Here is a 21,380-nt window from a genome sequence, read left to right as displayed (position 1 = left end):
AAGGGCAGGATAGGGCTGAAGAATCTGTCCCTTTTTTTTTTTTTTTGAGACGGAATTTTCACTCTTGTTGCCTAGGCTGGAGTGCAGTGGTGCGATCTTGGCTCACTGCCACCTCTGCAAGTGATTCTCCTGCCTCAGTCTCCCGAGGAGCTGGAATTACAGGGGTGCATCACCATGCCCCACCAACTTTTGTATTTTTATATGCTTCACTATGTTGGCCAGGCTGGTCTTCAACTCCTGACCTCAGGTGATCCACCCGCCTTGGCCTCCCAAAGTTCTGGGATTACAGGCGTGAGCCACTGCATCTGGCCCAAGAATTTACTCTTAAGAGTTGCCCCAGGTAAGTTTTCAATCAGGTAAATACAGTGAGACCCTGGACTAGAAGTTCACGAGAGCTAAAATACAAGGGAGGAAAAATAAAAGAGACAATGAGAGCATTGTGTTTGCCTTTCATGAAATCCACTCAGGGCATGGTTTGATGGGGGAGGCTCCGCTACCTTTGTCTATGTGGTAAAGGTAGGTCTCCTGGCTCATAGCGGAGAGGAGATGCAGGACGCAGGTGTAGATGCGGATTTTCTCATCGCTGTTGTCCTCCCAGGTGTAGTCCTGGATCACGTTGAGAAGCTCTCGAACAAGAAACAGGACCCCATGTTCAGGATGATCCTAGCAGAGAACAAAAAAAGGAGAAATAATCCCAAAGATGAAGCAGGGAGGGAAAAAGAAAATCAACACAGAAACCCAGATCCTCCCTCAGCAGCTGTAGAGAAATTAACGTGTTGTCAGTTACCGAACAAAGGCAAGACCCACTACTCACAAGCCTGGTTACACAATACAGGGGAAAATGACTAAACGTGATTCCCATGAATCAACATGCTCCTGTCTGGGCAAACGAGCTTTGAGAATCCCTTTTTGGATCCCAAGAAGGAGAGGGCAAAGTTCACCTGTCAGCTTAATGGCCTGTTTCCAAAATTACACTCTCGTTTTTCTGTGGGTGGTAGCAGTTAAAAAAAAAAAGAAAAAATTAAGCCCTGTTCCAACCACAAAAGCAAGATTGTGGGCATAGTAACAGATGGAATGGCAGAAGCCACCTATGCTGGGTGAGCCCCCAGATCCGTGTCACCACTCGAGGCAGTGGCTTTAAATAGAGCCTCACTCTTTGGGACACTCAACAACAGTAACAGCCAAATGGAGGACGCCGTCTTGGGAGAGGCAAAACCTGAGAGACAGTCACAGAGTTTATAGTCAACAGTGTTTCTCAGATGCTAAGCTGTATCTATAAAAAGTTTTGGGGTGTAAAAAAGTGAGCAGCTTTAATTCCATTCCACAAAGGTGTATATAAGTCTGGGGATGCCCCGCTGAAAGCTCTCCAGACTTATTCCATGAAGAGGCTCTGTGCAGCCAGCGCCCTCCACGGCCTTGCTGGCCTGCCCCAGGTGGGTCTCCTTCCCTCACCCCAGCCACATCATGGCAGGGGAAACAGCATGACTGGAACCTGCAGTGGCAGGAGGCCATTTAGCCCAAGATGTGGTATTGGGTGTGGGAACAAAGCCATTGCCAAAACATGGCCCAGCAAGAATGCGGCGAGAAATATCCCAGCCTCACTCTCCTCCTGCCCTGCCTCATGCTGCTGCCTCCTACTGACTGAACAAATTGGGAACCAGAGGAAGGATAGGTTAGACGGTCTCCAGAGGCCTGGCTCCCCCACACAGAGCAGGACAAAGGGCACAGAATGGCACCAGGGGCTGGTACACTTGTCCAGGTTCTGGCCTCTAGCCAGGCATGTTCTGACTAGAGTCTGTGCCCCAGGGCTTGGCCCTTGGTAGTCTGCAGTTCTCATCTTACACATTAGCTCCTTAATGAGGCCTTCCCTGACAGTCCATCTGCAGCCCTCTTACTGTCTCTTCATCACAAATCATCCTTTTTTTTTTTGGTTCTGAGACAGGGTCTCACTCTGTCACCCGGCTGCAGTACAGTGGCATGATCACAGCTAACTGCAGCCTTGACTTTCTGGGCTCAAGCAATCCTCCTCTCACCTCAGCCTCTTGAGGAGCTGGGACTATAGGTACATACCACCATACTTGGCTAATTTATGTATTTTTTGTAGCAATGAGGTCTTGCCATGTTGCCCAGGCTGGTCTCGAGCTCCTGGGCTCAAGTGATACACCTGCCTCAGCCTCCGAAGTGCTGGGATTAAAGGCGTGAGCCATGGCGCTCAGCCTCTGTCTTGTTTTTTTAGAGCACTTCTCAAGATCTTATGTATTCCTTCAGTGACCTGCCCAACAACATCTCGTGTTTTTCCTGGTTCTGTTTCATGCTAGCCTATAACCTCCAGGAGGACAGACACTTCATCTATTGCATTTGCTAATGTTATTCTGTTAATGGCACCTCCAGGAACACAATGTGGATGGTGTCCCTGATGACATTCAATCCAGCCCTGTCTCTGGCTCCTGGGACAGTGCTGGACACTGACATACATTGGGTGAATAATGCTGAATGCACTGCAGTTTTTGGTACCTTCTATGTGTCAAGCACTGAAGTGGCTACAGAAACAACAATAGCTAACATTTATAGCAGCTATCACAGTTTTTCAATGCTTCAGGGAGATACTATGATGAAGCCCCATTTCCCAGGTGGGGAATGAGCAGCCACTGAGAGGTTAAGTGGCCCAAGGTCGCGCAGCAGTTTGGCTCCAGAGTGGACATTGCTAACTACTGGTACCATATTCACACTGCCTCTGTACAAATAAACCAGGCGTCTCTGACTTTCTAGAACTTGTGAACTGGGGTGAGGCATACATGTAGTCAGCTACTTAGAATACAAGCATGGAATATGAGAACTGCTGTTACATGGAATGTGAATGTGTGTACATATTGCAGTCATACTTTCAAGTGGGTGAGGACAACTGTGGAGGGGTGTGGGATGTTTTGTACAAGCTGTTAATATCTGTAAGAACTGCTCTTAGCCTGGGCTGGGTAGCAGTGGCTCATGCCTGTAACCTCAGCAGGAGAGGTTCGGGAGGCCAAGGTGGGCGGATCACTTGAGGTCAGGCGTTCGAGACCAGCCTGGCCAACATGGTGAAACCCCATCTCTGCTACAGAGAGCCAGGGTGGCACCACTGCACTCTAGCCTGGGTGATGGAGTAAGACTGTCTTACAAAAAGCAAAAAAAAGAATTGCTGTTATAATATTGGCAAGAAAGAGAACATAAGATGTTCAAAAGTCTGACATCCACAAACTACACACATCAAAATTGCCCATGCCATGATCTGCCTTCCATTCAGAGCTGGTTTCAGCTGGGAACTTCCCTGTCTTCTTTTGCTAACAGTGGTTTTTAACTAGGCTATTTGGTTCTGCTATGTGGCTGTCCAAAAATATATTTTATTGGCCAGACACAGTGGCTCATGCCTGTAATCCTGTAGCAGTTTGGGAGGCCGAGGTGGGCAGATCACCTGAGGTCAGGAGTTCAAGACCAGCCTGGCCACCATGGTGAAATCCCATCTCTACTAAAATACAAAAAAATCAGTCGGCACAATGGTGGGTACCTGTAATCACAGCTACTAAAGAGGGAGACTGAGATGGGAGAATTGTTTGAACCTGGGAGATGGTGGTTGCAGTGAGCTGAGATCCTGTCATTGTATTCCAGCCTGGGCAGCTAAGCAACATTCCATCCATCTCAAAAAAAAAAAAAAAAAATTATCTATATATATTTTTATTTAAGGATCTGCCTTGGCAATAGACAGCAATCTGAATGCTCCAGCAAATTCCTTTCAACACAAATGCACAAGTCTTGTGGAAGACCATGTAACACACCCTCAAAAAGGTGGTACAAAGGCCAGTGGAGACATAAAGGTTTGTAGTGAGCCATTTCCATGAGCTTTTGCTCACAACCAAAGAGGTAGGAAACTATTTCTGACCTTCTGTACACAGAAAAAATTTCCCATGTGACATCCATGCTTCAGTGGTTGCAACTTTTTTTTTTTTAATTGTACTGATGAGTTGGGAATGGTGGCTCACACCTGTAATCTCAGCACCTTGGGAGGCCAAGGCCAGCGGGTTGCTTGAGGTCAGGAGTTTGAGACCAGCCTGTCCAACATGGTGAAACCCCATCCCTACTAAAAAAACAAAAATTAGCCAGGCATGGTGATGCACAACTGTAATCCCAGCTATTCAGGAGGCTGAAGCAGGAGAATTGCTTAAACTGGGGAGGCAGAGGTTACAGTGAGCCAAGACTGTGCCACTGCATTCCAGCCTGGTCAACACAGCAAGACCCCTCTCAAAAAAAAAAAAAAAAAAATTCTACTGATGGTTCAGTACCAATAGCTGAAGTAAGGCAGATAAAGACTTTTTTTTTCTTTTTAAAGACAAAAAAAAAAGTCCTGGATTCAGACGGCACTTCCAGTGGGAAAAGGTGTCCCCAGGTGTCCCTGGCAGGGCAGCCTCCCAAGTGGAGCAAACAAATGTTGACAAAGTGGCTCCCAGGCAGTGCCTAGCAGAAGCTCAGACCCCTCTCCCTGCTGGCCTGACACCTACCACGTCAAAAATATCCCTTTGGGTTTCTGGTTTGCAGAAATCCTTCTAATAAACTCCTTGGGAGAAAAACTATTAGGCTGGTATAGAAGTAATTATTTTCAATGGCGAAATCCACAATTACTTTTGGACCAATCTAATAATACCCTAGAAGTAACTAACTCTTCCCAGGAGAACCAAGATGAGAGGCAAGGAGGATGGCGACTGGGCAGACATCCTGGCCTTGGACCCTGGCTCGTTGCTTATCAGCTGCTGACCCTTCATCTTTCTGTGCCACAGTTTCCACTTCTATGAAATGAGGATAACAACAGGCTTGTTTTGAGTGAATATTTGTGAAATGTTGGCTGGCCCATGGTGATGAGCTTGGTTAAGTAATACTAAACCCCTTTAGAAAAAGAACCAGAACACAGGTAAGCTCTTATGTTCTTCCAAAAGGAAGGACAGGGAAAGAAAGGGCACTGGGAAGGAAAAACAGAAGGAGTGAAAGGGCAGGGGAGGATGAGGGAAGACAGATCACCACTTGATGGAAGGCTGTCAGGGACCAGCTTGCTGTTTTTCTCAGTCCTGTCTGTCTCACCAGCTCCTCAGGTGTCCCTTGTGCCCTCCCGATGTGCTAGTCACTGTGGTTCTCTTGCAGGTCCTTTGGAGCACAGTGCTGCTTCCACCTCTAGGATTTCACCCATGCTGTGCCCTTGACCCAGAATGCCCTCTCCTCTCCCCATCTGCACCTAGCTGACTACTTACTAGTCTTCCTTCAGGTCACAGCTCGAATGGCACTTTCTTAGGGAACTCTCTTGATTCCCTCACCCCCTCCCCCCAAATCTGAAGCTGAGAGGTCTCTATAGTTCATTAAAAGACTTTTTGAGGTGAGATCTTGCTGTGTTGCTCAGGCTGGTCTTGAACTCCTGATCTCAAGCAATCCTTCCTGCTCAGCCTCCTGAGAAGCTGGAAATGTTATTACTAATACCATCGGTTTTCCAGCACTAGTCAGTAGGCATCAGCCTCTTGGTGGACGAGTGCCAACTATACTTGGCCTTCTGTAGTTCTTTATGGCGCTTTATGCAATTGGAGTTAAATGTGTACTTATTTGCTTAACAAAAGAGTCTCTCCTCCTGAGTTGGGGTATGCTTCTCTTGCTCACTCCTTAATTCCTGGATCGACAAATGTTTGTGGAATAGACTGAATGATGAAACAGACCTGGACTTCTTGCTGTGTTTATGGCTGGACCTTTTCTCCGGGATAAGGATGCCCCTACTGCATCCAAGATGATTAGTGCTGGAAAACTGATGGTAGTAACATTTCCATTTCTTGCAAACTGCAACTGAATCAAAATTAGGCCTCCAAAGGGTGACAACTGCACTTGTTCGGTCAACTCTACTTTGTCTTACCACATTGTTACATGAAATGAGCCAGTGTGATTATATAGGGAAGGCTATTCCGTAAACTAGTCCACCAGGAGGCTGACGACTACTGACACTAAAGCAGAACACTTCAACATGCTCCGAAAGTTCTCTGTCTCAGGGGAGAGAGGGCCATCTTGGGGACAGACTGTTTACTCCAACATTTGTAAGCATCAATAAATTGGGCCAGGGACTTTATCTGGTATCAAATGGGTGTGTGTGTGTATGTGTGTGTGTTCTGAGTCAGAGTTTTGCTCTTGTTGCCCAGGCTGGAGTGCCATGGCATGATTTTGGCTCACTGCAACCTTCATCTCATGGGTTCAAGCGATTCTCTGGCCTCAGCCTCCCAAGTAGCTGGAATTCCAAGCGCATGCTACCACGCAGAGCTGATTTTTGTATGTTTAGTAGAAACGGGGTTTTGCCACGTTGGCCAGGCTAGTCTTGAACTCCTGACCTCAGGTGATCCACCCAACCTTGGCCTCCCAAAGTGCTGGGATTACAGGAGTGAGCCACCGTGCCCAGTGTTTCCTGTCTTTTCTAAACAAATAAAATAAATCAAATGTTCAAACCCATCCTTTAAAAAACCCTTGCATACTGTTGGTAGGAAAGCAAAGTAGTGCAGTCACTGTGAAAACCAGTATGGGAGCTGGGTGTGACAGCTCACGCCTATAAAGCCAGCACTTTTGGAGGCAGTGGTAGGCTGATCACCTGAAGTCAGGAGTTCGAGACCAGCCTGGCCAACATGGCAAAACCCTGTCTCTACTAAAAATACCAAAATTAGCTGGGCATGGTGGCACACGCCTGTAATTCCAGCTACTCAGGAGGGTGAGGCAAGAGAATCACTTGGACCAGAGAGGTAGAGGTTATAGTGAGCCAAGATCACACCACTGCTCTCCAACCTGGGCGACCCATCTCGAAAGAGAGGGAGGGAGGGAGGGAGGGAGGAAGGAAGGAAGGAAGAAAAACAGTACGGAGTTTCCTCAAAAATTAAAAAATAGAGCTACCACATGATCCAGCAATCCTACCTGTGGGTATATATCCAAACAAATTGAAATCAGGATTTTAAAGAGATAGCTACACTTCCATGCTCACTGCACCATTATTCACAAAAGGGAAGATGTGGAAACAATCTATATGCCCACTGACAGATGAATTGATAATGAAAAATGAGGTTGCTGGGTGCGGTGGCTCAGGATGCAGTGAGGTACGATTGCACCACTGCACTCCAGCCTGGGCAACAGAGCAAGACTCTTTAAAAAAAAAAAAAAAGGACTGGGTGCAATGTCTCACACCTGTTAATGCCAGCACTTTGGGAAGTCGAGGCAGGAGGATCACTTGAGCCTAGGAGTTCAAGACCAACCTGGGAAAAATAGTGAGACCTCGTCACCACAAAAAATCAAAACTTAGATGGGCACAGTGGCTCGCCCGTGTGGCCCCAATTATTCAAAGAGGCTGAGCTGGGACAATATTTGAGCCCAGGAGGTCAAGGCTGATGCAGTGAGTGTGATCACGTCACTGCACTCCAGCCTAGATAACAGAGTGAGATCCTGTCTCAGAAAGAAAAGGTGATACATATGCACAATGGAATACTGTTTAGCCTTAAAAAAGGAGGAAATTGTGCCATATGCAATGACATGATGACCCTCGAAAACATTAGTCTATGTGAAATAAGCCAGTGGCAAGAAGACAAAAACTGCATGAGTCCACATAGAAAGAAGATATCTAAAATAGTCAGATTCATAGAATCAGAGAGTGGTATGGTGGCTGCAGGGGGTGGGAGTAGGGAAATGAAGAATTATTAACCAATGGACAGTTTCAATTATGAATTAGCACTAGAGATCTGCTATATAACACAGTTCCTAAGTCAATAATAATGTATTATACATTTAAAATCTGGTTAAGAGGGTAAATCTCACCTTAAGTGATCTCACCTTAAGTGTTCTCACCCCAATACAATGTAACTAAAATAAAAGCTGTGACCTGAAGGGTAACAAATAATTTCAACCAAATAGGCTGCGCATAGGCTCACATCTGTAATCCTAGCACTTTTGAGAGGACAAGGGGGGCAGATCACCCAAGCTAATGAGTTCGAGACCAGACTGGCCAACATGATGAAATCTAGTCTCTACTAAAAGACAAGAAAATTAGCTGGGTGTGGTGGCACGTGTCTGTAGTCCCAGGTACTTGGGAGGCTGAGGCATGAGAATTGCTTGAACCCAGAAGGCAGAGGTTGCAGTGAGCAGAGATTGTGCACTGCATTCCAGCCTGGATGACAGAGAAAGATTCTCCAAAATAAATAAATAAATACATAAATTGAACCAGGTAGAGGTGGGATGTGGGAGTCTTGTTCACACTAGATCTAGTCACAGTGGGCGTGGCTCGGGTGTGGCACAGCCCATCACCTGGGAGTTTATTCAGCTCAGAGCCCTGCCTATTCAGGCTAGACATTCTGTAGCATCTGTGAGTAGTTACTAATGCTGTATCCCACAAGCAGGCATGAAGGGTTGCTAGTGTTCAATGAACTTGAGCAAATAAGGCACACTGCAAACGTTTCCGGCTTGGGTCATGCTGGACAGGTTTGAATCCCAGCTCTGCTACTTATAAGCTCTGTGATTTCAGGTACGCAGCAAGGGCCTTCTGGCTCTAGGTTTCCTTTGTGAAAAAGGAGCAATGATTCCTATCTTGGGGAGCTTGTGGGGAGGACTCCCAGGAAGTGAATATTAATGAGTGGCATTAGCAAGGCACAGGGTACCTAGTGAGGTGCCATGAACTACAGCTCTTCTTTGTCTCATACCATTACTAAGCCCCAGCAAAACACATGCAATGCTACAAGGAATAATAACTAAAATCTGTTGAGAACAGGAGCACTTTCCACAAATGCCTAAGGGGCCAAGTGGGCAACAGAAATAGGTTTAATGGGCCCAGACGTACCCAGGAGAACTGAAGAGAAAGGCATATGCCACCTGCGTGAGCCAGCTGGTCTCCAGCCGTGGCCAACTGGCCAGGTCACAGGATGTGGGCCCCACGTAGTGGGACCTGATTTTTCCAGGGAGATGCAAATCTGGGATTTTCTGTGATCTACCAATTTTTAAATGTAGGAAACTCATTCCAAATGTTCTCCATCAGGACATGGCCAGCAAGTTTCTACTTACCTGCCAGTTGGATCTGTCCTCCAGACATCAATCTGTAATTCCAGGGACAGAGCTTCAGGTTTACAAAGCACTGTCACAGCTGTCATTTAATCCTCACAGGAGTCCCTTGACGTGGGCACTGTGATGACGCCTTAGAAAGGTGACAACTGGGCTGGGCGTGGTGGCTCACTCCTGTAATCCCAGCACTTTGGGAGGCCGAGGTAGGAAGATCACCTGAGGTCAGGAGTTCGAGATCAGCCTGGCCAACATGGCGAAACCCCATCTCTATTAAAAATGCAAAAATTAGCTGGGTGTGGTGGGATGTACCTGTAATGCCAGCTACCCAGGAGGCTGAGGCAGGAGACTCACTAGAACCTGGGAGGCTGCAGGGAGCCAATATGGTGCCATTGTACTACAGCCTGGGCGACAGAGTAAGACCTTGTCTCATTTGAAAAAAAAAAAAAAGTGACAACTGAAGCTCTGAGGAGTTACAAAACCTTCCCAAAGTCCCAGAGCTATGAAGTCTTCAGGTTGGGACTGAACAAAAGCTTCTGACTCTGCGAAGGCTTTTCAAAAAGCCTCCAGTGACTTTTAACCTGCAGATGCTGAGTCCATCCTGATTAATCAGTGAACAACGACTCTTACCAACTGCTTAATTCAAAACCCTGAATTTTTTCTTTTGTCTTCTCACTTGATAAATAACTAGTTTACCCAAAGAGAGAAAACTTATAAAGTACTAATATGGAGATCTGAAAACAGTGACATCAAGTGTCAAGTGAAGGAGCTCTAGAAGACGCCTCTGTAAGCTGCCCCCACTTGGGTGCCGCCTACCCTGCCTGCAGAACAAAAGGCCTCCATCCTGAAGCAGTATCTGCAGTCCCTGGGCCTGGCCTCCTGACTTCACTCCCTCTCTCTGAGAACTTGGAATCTGAACAGGGAGAGTCAGGAGCTGAGTCACTTTCTGTTTTCTCAGCTTTACTGAGGTGTAATTAACATGCCAAACAGTACACCTGTTAACATGTACAATGCAGTGACTGTTGGGATATTCAGAGTTGTGTGAACAGCACTATAGTCAATTTTAGAACAAAGCATCGCCCCAAAAATGCACCTGCATCCAGTGGAGCTCAGGCCACTTTTATGGCTCAAGTTGAGAGGGATGTTTCTCAAAGTATGGTCGTAGGACCACTTATCCCTGCGTCACTGAGGGGGCTTTCAAAAATGCGTTGGCCAGACATGGTTGATCCCACCTATAATCCTCCTAGGTACTGGAGAGGCTGAGGGAGGAGGATTACCTGAGGCCAGGAGTTCAAGACCAGCCTGGGCAATGTAGTGAGAGAGACTGCATCTCTATAAAACATTAAAAAAAATTAGCCAGGCATGGTGGCATATGCCTGCAGGCCCCGCTACTTGGGAGGCTGAGGCAGGAGGATCACTTCAGCCTAGGAGCTCAGCCTAGACATACAGCAAGACTCTGTCTCAAAATAAAACAAACTAATTATTTTAAAAATGCTGATTTGTAAGCCTATGTCAACCTACTTGAGTGAGCCTCTGGGAGGGGCCCCGGGAATCTGCATTTTAACAAGTGTCTGGGACTCCCATGCACATTCAGCTCTACTAGTTGTTCTTAATTTATTCTTTGCCACGGACCCTGTAGCAGCCAGCTGAAGCCTATGCACACTCTGTGGAATACTATCTTTTCTTATATATGGAGTCTTGCTCTGTTGCCCAGGCTGGAGTACAGTGGCACAATCTTGGCTCACTTGCAACCTCTACCTCCCAGGTTCAAACGATTCTCCTGCCTGGGTCTCCCCAGTACCTGAGATTACAGGCACCTGCCATCATTTCTGGCTCACTTATATATTTTTAGTAGAGATGAAGTTACACCATGTTGACCAGGCTGGTCTCAAACATCTGACCTCAGGTGCTGCCCACCTTGGCCTCCCAAAGTGCTAGCATACAGGCATAAGCCACTGCGCCTGGCCCTTGGAATATTATTTTTAATGCAGCAAATAAAACAAGACTATAGAGAAAACCAATTACACTAAGATACAGCTGGCAAAATATTTTTTCAATGCATTTGTGATGCTATAATCTATTGCTTATCTGTGAATGCATTAACAGCTCTAGCAATGGGCTTAATAACTGCCGTGCTTTTAAAGGAAGAAGAACAGAAACAATCTTCTGAAATACCTTTCACACCTGAAATGTGATGTGAACATATTTGTTGATTTCTTTTGGTGACAAAGTCCCAGCTACTGCTACTACTACTGTGGCTTATTGCCTGTAATTCATCGAAAGATAAATTTCACTCAGAGGTTTGTTAAAATAAAGCTGTCTTTTTTTTTTCCCTCATCCAAATTCATGGTCACTCTGTCAGACCACCAGGGAGTAGGCAGACTCCAACTTCTAAGAACCCTTGCTAGGGAGGGTCCAGAAATTCCTCCTGCTGGGTGCCCAGAGTGGCCTCATTCTTTCCAACCCAAGCCTAGATGTACATCTCTTCCATTTCACAAAAAATCCAGTATCCTTCCAGCAATGCCCCTCTTAACCTCTGCTATGTTTAGTTTCTGTTATTTGCCATAAAAAAAAACTTTGTCGCCACTTTCTTAGTGCTTTCTAGAAAGTTTACCATGTGCACTGTTCTGACCATGTAGTATTCACTAGCTTAATACTCATGGCAACCCAGAAGTGATAGTTTTTATCCCAATTTTATAGACAAGGAAACTGCAGCCCAGGTATGTTATATTATTACCCAAGAATGCAGACCTGGAAGAAGGATGGGCCATGATTCCATGCCAGGCATCTTGGTTCTGAGGCCTGTGCCCTTCCCCACTGAGCGAACACCTCTGCCTTGGCAGTATACAGTGCAATGGATTAAATATATCCCCCTGCAAATTCATACATGGAGACCCTAAGCCCAATGTGATGGTATTTGGAGGTGGGGCCCCAGGCAGGTAATGAGGTCTCAGAGTACCAATTGCTCAAAAGGCCAGAGAGCTTGCCCTTGCTTTTTTCTGTCACATCAGAACATAACAGGAAGATGGGCCTGTAGTCCCAGCTGTTCAGGAGGCTGAGGCAGGAGAATCACTTGAGCCTAGGAGTTCAAGGGCACAGTGAGCTATAACTACCACTGTACTCCAGTCTGGGTGACAGAGCGAGACTCTGTCTCTTAAACAAAAAGGCTGGGCACGGTGACTCACTTGTAATCCTAGCACTTTGGGAGGCCAAGGCAGGTGGATCAGGAGTTCAAGACCAGCCTGGACAACATAATCAAACCCCATCTCTACTAAAAATACAAAAATTAGCCAGGCATGGTGGCGGGTGCCTGTAATCCCAGCGACTTGGGAGACTGAGGCAGGAGAATTGCTTGAACCTGGGAGGGGGAGGCTGCAGTGAGCTGAGATCATGCCATTGCACTCCAGTCTGGGCAACAATAGTGAAACACCATCTCAAAATACATAAAAAAATAAAAAAGAAATAGAGACGGAGAGAAGACAGTTGTCTGCAACCTGCAAGTAGGTCCTCATTGGAACCCACCCAGGCTGGTACCCTGATCTCAGACTTCCAGCTTCCAGAACTCTGAGAAATAAATGTTGTTTAAGCTCCCAATCTATGGCACTTCGTAATAGCAGCCTGAGCTAACACAGCCCCTCTACTATTATAGTTTGATCCCCACACAGGAAGAAAAGAAAATTCATTAAGCAGTTCAAATACTAACTAGAAAACCAACACAAAAATATCAGATAGAATGTCCCTGCAGTTTTAGGCGTAAGAATACATATAATATTATAAGGCAGGTCAAAGGAAGACCAGTTTTAGAATTCTGCTGAGGAAACCTACCGGAACTATTAATAAAGTAGAAAAGAAATTGCAGAGGAATTCCAGCAGGAACGATTCCGACGGCCGCATCTTCCCCTCGATATTAATCATCTTTGGAACTTCCGGAATGAGGCTTATAGCAGCTTTGAAAAAAGCATCAGCTACAAGACAGAAGCAAAGTCAGTGTATTAGCACTCTGGAAAATTTAATTGGCTTTTTTCTTCCTGTGGCCTGAAGGCCAGTCCTGAGAGTTAGGTGGAAGTTGGGTCATGCCAAGGGCAGGTCCTAGCAGAGGGTTTCTGAAAATTATGATGGAGCTGGAGGAGCAATTCGCTTGACAGGGCACTGCTTCAGCTCAGAGAACCTCTGTTAAACTGCCTTTAGATTATTAAGTGAAAAAAACAGGTCACAAATTTTTGTAGGAAGTCTACAAATGACAGTTGCCTGGGCTAAAGGCTCAACTTGGATTGGTTCACTGAATTCTCATGTCTACCATGTGAGGAAGGTGCTGTCAACATGTGTACTTCAAAGAAATAAGGGAAGGAAAGAGAAGCAATTCAACCTGCAACAGTGTCTTGTGTATGTAGGAAGTTCCAGTGTTGGCGGTGGCGCTGTTCAAACCCTGGTCCGTCTGAACCTATTCTAGTGCACACTGTTTCTGTTAAGTTACCATCAACATATCTAAAAGCGTGCCCATGTGCACACACACACACACACACACACACGGCTTAAAGATTTCTGATTAACAGCTCCACAGAACTGTCACACACACACACACAGCTTAAAGATGTCTGATTAACAGCTCCACAGAACTGTCACACACACACACAGCTTAAAGATGTCTGATTAACAGCTCCACAGAACTGTCACACACACACAGCTTAAAGATGTCTGATTAACAGCTCCACAGAACTGTCACTCACACACACACACACACACACACACACACACACGCTTAAAGATTTCTGATTAACAACAGCTCCACAGAATTGTTTGGGAAATGAAGATATTTAAAGAGCTGTGAAATAATCTATAAAACAACAAGACTTCAAAGGGAGCAAGAAAGGAAAAGGAGTGGAGAGAGAGAGAATGTATGAGCAACAGGATAGAGAGGAGGTGAAAGGGGAGAGAGAGTGGGAAGGATAGGGGGTGGGGGGAGACACAGAGGGAAAGAGAGTTCTTTCTAAAACTGCCAAGGTACTGACTGTGAGAAAAAGCCTCAAGGTCAAAACAATCAAAACATTGACCTCACAAATGAAATTTTAAACTACCCGACAAGATCAAATGTTTTCCTGATCCAAATGGACTTCCACTCCAAAATGACTTCCAGTGATGCAAAGAGAACACTGTAGGGGTGAAGAGTGTCCTGAATTAAAGCAGGAAGGCCGCCCAGCACACCAGAGGGGCAAATGCACAGCAAATGCTCATTTTCCCGGGAGAATGGCCTATGTTTAAAGGAGAAGAGTATGTGTCTGAAGATGGATGATAGAGTTTTGCTATCTCTTCCTTCTTCAAGGAGAGGGGAAAAAAAACCATGTCACAGAAAGACACTGCTTATAAAGCTTTCTGGGTCAAGTTAGCTCTGCTCTGGAAGCTTCCTCGCCTGGCTGTTTCCCAAACCCCAAACTCAAACCCCTTCCACATTTATTAAGCACCAGCCGTGAACAGGGTACTGTCATTGGGATGCACAGGTGAAAAAAAGTGAGAGAAAGTGTTGACAACAGAAACTGTGGCAATGAGACCAACATAATCATACTAATTAACAACTATTGTCTTGGTTTTTACTTTTTTTTTAGGCCAGGTTGAAATGCAATGGCATGATCTCGACTCACTGCAGCCTCTGCCTCTTGTGCTCAAGCCATCCTCCCACCTCAGCCTCCTGAGTAGCTGGGACTACAGGATGCGCCACCACACCTGGCTAATTTTTGTATTTTTTTGTAGAGACGGGGTTTCACCATTTTGCCCAGGCTGGTCTCAAACTCCTGCGCTCAAGTGATCTGCCTGCCTTGCCCTCCTAAAGTGCTGGGATTACAGGTGTGAGCCACCTCAAGGGGCCAACACTTATTTTCTAATCCTGTTATATATTTTGGTCTATAAATCCACTTATCTCAATCATTTTGGGGAGAGATATTAAACATGGGGCTTGGGGAAAAGCCACCTGATGTCAGTTCTGACAGAGAAACCTTCCAGAAAGGGTCAGAGACTGCAGAGTCTTCTATCTTGTGACCACTAGTAAGGCCTGGCCTGGCTGGGTGCAGTGGCTCGTGCCTGTAATCTCAGAACTTTGAGAGGCCAGGGTGGGCGAATCACTTGAAGTCAGGAGTTCAAGACCAGCCTGCCCAACATGGTGAAACCCCATCTCTACTAAAAAAAATACAAAAATTAGCTCAGCATGGTGGCATACACCTGTAATTCCAGCTACTCAGGAGGTTGAGGCAGGAGAATCGCTTGAACCCAGGGGTCAGAGGTTGCAGGAGTCAAGACTGTGCCAGTGCTCTCTAGCCTGGGCAACAGAGCAAGACTGTCTCAAAAAAAAAAAAAAAAAAAAAAGACACGGCCCTACTTACAGAACCCACAGGAGCTTCCAGGCTTTGTCTTTAAGCAGTTCATTTCCTTAGTCCTCCAGCAGTCCCACAGTGAAGTAAGTGTATCATGAAACAAGGTTCTCAGTGGGAATGCAAATTCTGCTCAGAGCAACTTGAAAGACCATTTTTTTTTTTCTATTTATGTGTTTGTTACTGACTGGCCCAGAGAATGTGCCTATTATTATGCCTCATTAAAAAGAGAGCAGCTTTGTCCCCAGAACTTGGCTCCTCTCGCCTGCCCCACCCAGTTCCACTCTAAAGAAGGGAGCTTAAATAAACAGTTATTTAAAGGTTGGGGCATGCAGGGTTCCAAAGCAGATTTTTAGTTCTATCCTCAGAAGACTTGCCCCATATAGAAAATACTGTCTGGGTGATTTCTCGATCATTTTGTAGTAATTAGAAATCAAATCCTACTGCATGTGAAAGCAGTTTATCCTCATAAAGTTCAAAATAATCATGTCAACTTCATGTAACACTTTATTTTGTAGCTATTAAAAGCCATGGAAGAGAATTTAAGATGAAATGGATTTGTTTTTTTTTTTAAAGACCTACAGAAAAGAAGAACTCAGATTCCCATTAGTAAAGAATACTGTCCCCTTTTTGAGCAATACCCTACAAGCACAGGCAACCAAAGTAAAAATGGACAAATGGGATCACATCAAGCTAAAAAGCTTCTGCACAGCAAAGGAAACAATCACCAAAGTGAAGAGACAACCCACAGAGTGGGAGAAAATATTTGCAAACTACCCATCTGACAAAGGATTAATAACCACAACATAAGGAGCTCAAACAACTCTATAGGAAAAATCGAATAATCCGATTTTTAAAATGAGAAAAAGATTTGAATAGATGTTTCTCAAAAGACATACAAATGGGAAACAAGCATATGAAAAGGTGCTCAACACCACTGATCACCAGAGAAAGGCAAATCAAAACTATAATGAGATATCATCACATCCCAGTTAAAATGGCTTTTAGCCAAGAGGCAATGGCAGACAAATATGCTGGTGAGGATATGGAGAAAAAGGAAACCCTCACACACACACTGTTGGTGCAAATGTTAAATTAGTACAACTGCTATGGAGAACAGTTTGGGAGTTCCTCCAAAAACTGAATATAGAGCTACCATGTGATCCACCAATCCCACTACTGCATATATACCCAAAAGAAAGAAAATCAGTATATCAAAGCGGTATCTGCACTCCTGTTTGTTGGAGCTGTTCACAATAGCCAAGATTTGGAAGCAACCTAAGTGTGCATCAACAGAGAAATGGATAAAGAAAATGTGGTATAGCTACATAATGGAGTACTATGCAGCCATAAGACAGAATGGATTCTGTCATTTACAACAACATGGGTGAAACTGGAGGTCATTATGTTAAGTTAAATTAGCCAGGCATAGAAAGGCAAACTTTGCATGTTATTTGTGGGAGCTAAAAACAAAAACAATTGAACCCATGAAGAGGCAGAGAGTAGAAGGATGGTTTCCAGAGAAGGGTAGTGGTGGGGCATGGTGGGGAGAGGGAATGGTTACTGCATACAAAATAAAAATAGTTAGAAAGAATGAATAAGATCTAGTATTTGACAAAACAACAGGGTGAGGCTAGTCAATAATGATTTAATTGTATATTTTAAAATAACTAAAAGAATATAACTGAATTGTTTGTAGCACAAAGAATAAACGCTTAAGGGGATGGATACCCCATTTTCTAGGATGTAATTATTATACATTGCCTGCCTGTATCAAAACATCTCACGTACTTCATAAATATATATACCTACTATGTACCCACACAAATTTTTTTGGAAAAGGAAAAAATATATACTGTCCTGGTTCCACTAGAGGAAGGGAAAAGCAGCAAGTACATGCACTAGGCTTCCTCCATCCAAGTCTTCTGGGGTTCATGGGATATCCATGGTTTTTTTTTTTGTTTGTTTGTTTGTTGTCTTTTTTTAAGATGGAGTCTTGCTCTGTCACCCAGGCTGGAATAATACAGGGATGTGATCTCAGCTAACTGCAACCTCCGTGTCCTGGGTTCAAACAATTCTCCAGCCTCAGCCTCCTGAGTAGCTGGGACTACAGGTGCATGCCACCATGCTGGGCTAATTTTTATATTTTTAGTAGAGATGGTGTTTCACTATGTTGGCCAGGCTGGTCTTGAACTCCCGGCCTCAGATGATCTGCCTGCCTTGGCTTCCCAAAGTGCTGGGATTACAGACGTGAGCCACTGTGCCTGGCTGGGACAGCCATATTTCTTTTCCATATCCCTCCCCACCACCTTTTTTTTTTTTTTTTTGCTTTTATTTCCAATGTCTCAGCACAGTCATTCCATATCCCATCTTCATGGCAAAACCCAAACCAGAAAAACCCCACTCAGGCCTTACTGACCCCAACACCACAGTTCAAAGTATCTGAGACCCCTCTTTCTTGGGGCAGGAACTGCTTTTTGCAGCAGCATTCTACCGTTCTTTCCACACAGCAGTCAATGCGTCCCACAGCACTGCTGGATACTGGGCAGAGAGCAAACACAGCCACCATCCATATTTGTAGTAACTGCAGAAACAGCCACCATCTCCATATTCGTAGTAAGAGAAACTCCGTCAACACAGCCATTGTAGTAAGAAAAACTGCATAAACATAGCCACCCTCCCGGTATTTGTAGTAAGAGAAACTGCATAAACATAGCCACTGGTGTCCCCCATATTTGCAGTAAGAGAAACTGCATAAACATAGCCACCGGTGTCCCCCATATTTGCAGTAAGAGAAACTGCATAAGCATAGCCATCGGTGCCCCCCATATTTGCAGTAAGAGAAACTGCATAAGCATAGCCATCGGTGCCCCCCATATTTGCAGTAAGAGAAACTGCATAAACATAGCCATCGGTGCCCCCCATATTTGCAGTAAGAGAAACTGCATAAACATAGCCATCGGTGCCCCCCATATTTGCAGTAAGAGAAACTGCATAAACATAGCCACCGGTGTCCCCCATATTTGCAGTAAGAGAAACTGCATAAGCATAGCCATCGGTGCCCCCCATATTTGCAGTAAGAGAAACTGCATAAGCATAGCCATCGGTGCCCCCCATATTTGCAGTAAGAGAAACTGCATAAACATAGCCATCGGTGCCCCCCATATTTGCAGTAAGAGAAACTGCATAAACATAGCCATCGGTGCCCCCCATATTTGCAGTAAGAGAAACTGCATAAACATAGCCACCATCCTGGTATTTGTAGTAAGAGAAACTGCATAAACACAGCCACTGTCCCCGTATTCGTAGTAAGAGAAATTCCATAAACACAGCCCTATTTGTAAGAGCATTGTGGTACTCTTAGAGTACTCTATTGTAAGAACTGTTAGGGTCCTTGCTAAAAAACATGGGGACAGACTACCTCATCATTTTGTATATATGATGAATGAAAGCCAAGGATGCTCATTAGCAAAATATCACATTTGACATTTTCCATCTGCAGTTTCAGGCTCTCCTGTTCTCAACTTGGGTAGTTTCAAGGGGTCTGTGGACCAATAAAAGAACATGACATTTCAGAAACTTCTGTAAGGACAGGAAGAAATCAAAAACTCAGAACACAAAGCCACTAAAACTCCACAGAATGGATTCCAAAATATGTATCACAAGCAAATAGCTGTGGGAAAGGGTGAGGTGCAGACAAAAGCTGAAATAAGGGCTTAGTTGAAGATAGTAGGTAAACGGTACGATTTGATTATTCATGTTGCCTAGCTACTATAAATGATTGGGCCAATTGTTCCCTTTGGATGAAGACATCTTTATATCAACTGTAAGCTTATTTGAAGACAAAGTGAAAACAGCCTAAAAATAAAGTTCAGAAATGTTAAAAAAAAAAAAAAAAAGAAAAGAAAAAGAAGAAAGAAATTACTGCACTGCTGCACTAAGCAAGTAATAGAGTGAATAAAGAGAATAAAGCATATCTATATGTTTTGAGGTATAAAGACATCTATGACATTAAGTACAAAAAAATGGGGGGTGTGGGAGGGCAAACAAAAAATAGAGAAAATACAAAAAAAACATACAGCTATATACAGTGTGAGCATATCTTTGCAAAGGAAAAACAGTATATAAACTTATGTAGATACATAAAAAGGTCAGGCAAGACTAATGCCAAACCAGTTGGTATAACACTGGAGTGGTGGATGAGGATGGGCACCAAATTTTTCACTTACTGACAGGTTACTGTTTTGGAATTTTAATTGAAATTTCTTTATTATTGGGTTTTTTTGAGGCAGAGTCCTGCTCTGACACCCAGGCTGAAGTGCAGTGGTGCGATTTCAACTCACTGCAAACTCTGCCTCTTGGGTTCAAGCAATACTCCTGCCTCACCCTCCCAAGTAGCTGGGATTACAGGCACCCGCTACCACACCTGGCTAATTTTTGTATTTTTTTTAGTAGAGACGGGGTTGAACCATGTTGGCCAGGCTGGTCTCGAACTCCTGACTTCAGGTGATCTGCCCACCTCTGCCTCCCAAAGTCCTAGGATTAAAGTGTCAGCCACCATGCCTGGCCTATTATTATTATTATTATTATTATTATTTTGAGACAGGGTCTTGCTCTGCTGTCCAGGCTGGAATGCAGTGGTACCATCATAGCTCACTCCTGCCTCGACCTCCTGGGCTCAAGCAATCCTCCCACTTCAGCCTCCCAAGTAGCTGGGACTACAGGCATGCGCCATCGTGCCCAGCTAATTATTTATTTTTAGGTTTTTTTTTTTTTTTTTTTCTTTGAGACTAAGTCTTGCTCTTGTCACCCAGGCTGGAGTGCAATTGTGCAATCTCGGCTCAATGCAACCTCTGCCTCCCAGGTTCAAGCCATTCTCCTGCCTCAGCCTCCCGAGTAGCTGGGATTACAGGTGCACGCCACCACACCAAGCTAATTTTTGTATTTTTAGTAAAGACAGGTTTCACTATGTTGGCCAGGCTGGTCTCGAACTCCTGACCTCAGGCAATCCACCTGCCTTGGCCTCCCAAAGTGCTGGGATTACAGGCGTGAGCCACCTAGCCCAGCCTAGTTTTTTTTTTTCTTTTTAATTCACATTTAGTACAGACGGAGTCTATGTTCCCCAGGCTTAAATTTCTAAAAATAATTTTCTTTGTACATACAAAGGCAAATACAAGTTTGTGGTAAAATGTTTAGTCCTAGAAATGTATCAAACAGAAAGATGGCAAAACAATGTACTCCTTCCTATTCAACCAGAGTACGACAAGGTGGAGATGGGAGTGGGGATGGGGTCACACGCTGCATGCACTCTCAGACTCCTGCTATCCTAAGGGACAGCCACCCCAGTTCTCTGTGCGAGGCATGGCGCCAAGCCGAGGAGTGGTACACTCTCCGTGGAGACCAACCAGGGAAGCTGCTTTGCACTGCACTGTGAGGACGCCTGGAAGGGTTCTCTCTAATCAGCTTCTCCAGGAAATGAGTCAGACTTCAGGCTTGAAGCCCCGTCAGCTCCATTTGCAAGAGTTCTTCTCAAGGTTTTAAAAGACTCCACACTGTGCTCTGGGGCCTCTTCAAGCTCCTGTAGATAACCCAGGGGGCAGTAACCTCCCACCAGCATGATCACCTGAGGAGCCCCACTGGCATCTGTTGTGTGTACTAAGGCTTTGAATATACCTCAGGCTGAACAATAGAGTTCCATGTTCTGAGACTAAAACACCAATTGGACAACTGTCAGAAAGCTTCAAAATACTCAGAATTAAGAGGCAAGTTGTTTTTTTTTTTTTTCTTTGAGACAGAGTTTTGCTCTTGTTGCCCACACTAGAGTGCAATGGCATGATCTCCACTCACCACAACCTCTGCCTCCCAGGTTTAAGCGACTTTCCTGCCTCAGCCTCCCAACTGGCTGGGATTACAGGCAAGCACCACCAAACCCGGCTAATACTGTATTTG

General features: G+C 44.9%; 1 protein-coding gene across 4 annotated transcripts in view; it reads right to left on the bottom strand.

Moving 5' to 3' along the window:
* The window catches only part of VPS35L (VPS35 endosomal protein sorting factor like), a 153,431-nt gene that overhangs the window by 19,375 nt on the left and 112,676 nt on the right, over positions 1 to 21,380 (bottom strand). For all 4 annotated transcript variants that reach the window (XM_078344797.1, XM_035267100.3, XM_078344796.1 and 1 more), the window contains exons 27-28: positions 12,898 to 13,037; positions 498 to 663 (exon numbers count right to left, since the gene is read on the bottom strand). In XM_078344797.1, coding sequence (XP_078200923.1) covers positions 498 to 663; positions 12,898 to 13,037 — 306 coding nt within the window. The remainder of the gene's footprint in view (positions 1 to 497; positions 664 to 12,897; positions 13,038 to 21,380) is intronic.

The sequence above is a fragment of the Callithrix jacchus genome, chromosome 12 (genome assembly GCF_049354715.1).
Source record: "Callithrix jacchus isolate 240 chromosome 12, calJac240_pri, whole genome shotgun sequence".
NCBI lineage: Eukaryota > Metazoa > Chordata > Mammalia > Primates > Cebidae > Callithrix > Callithrix jacchus.
The sequence above is the reverse complement of the archived record's forward strand: the minus strand, read 5'-3'. Positions and strand labels throughout refer to the sequence as shown.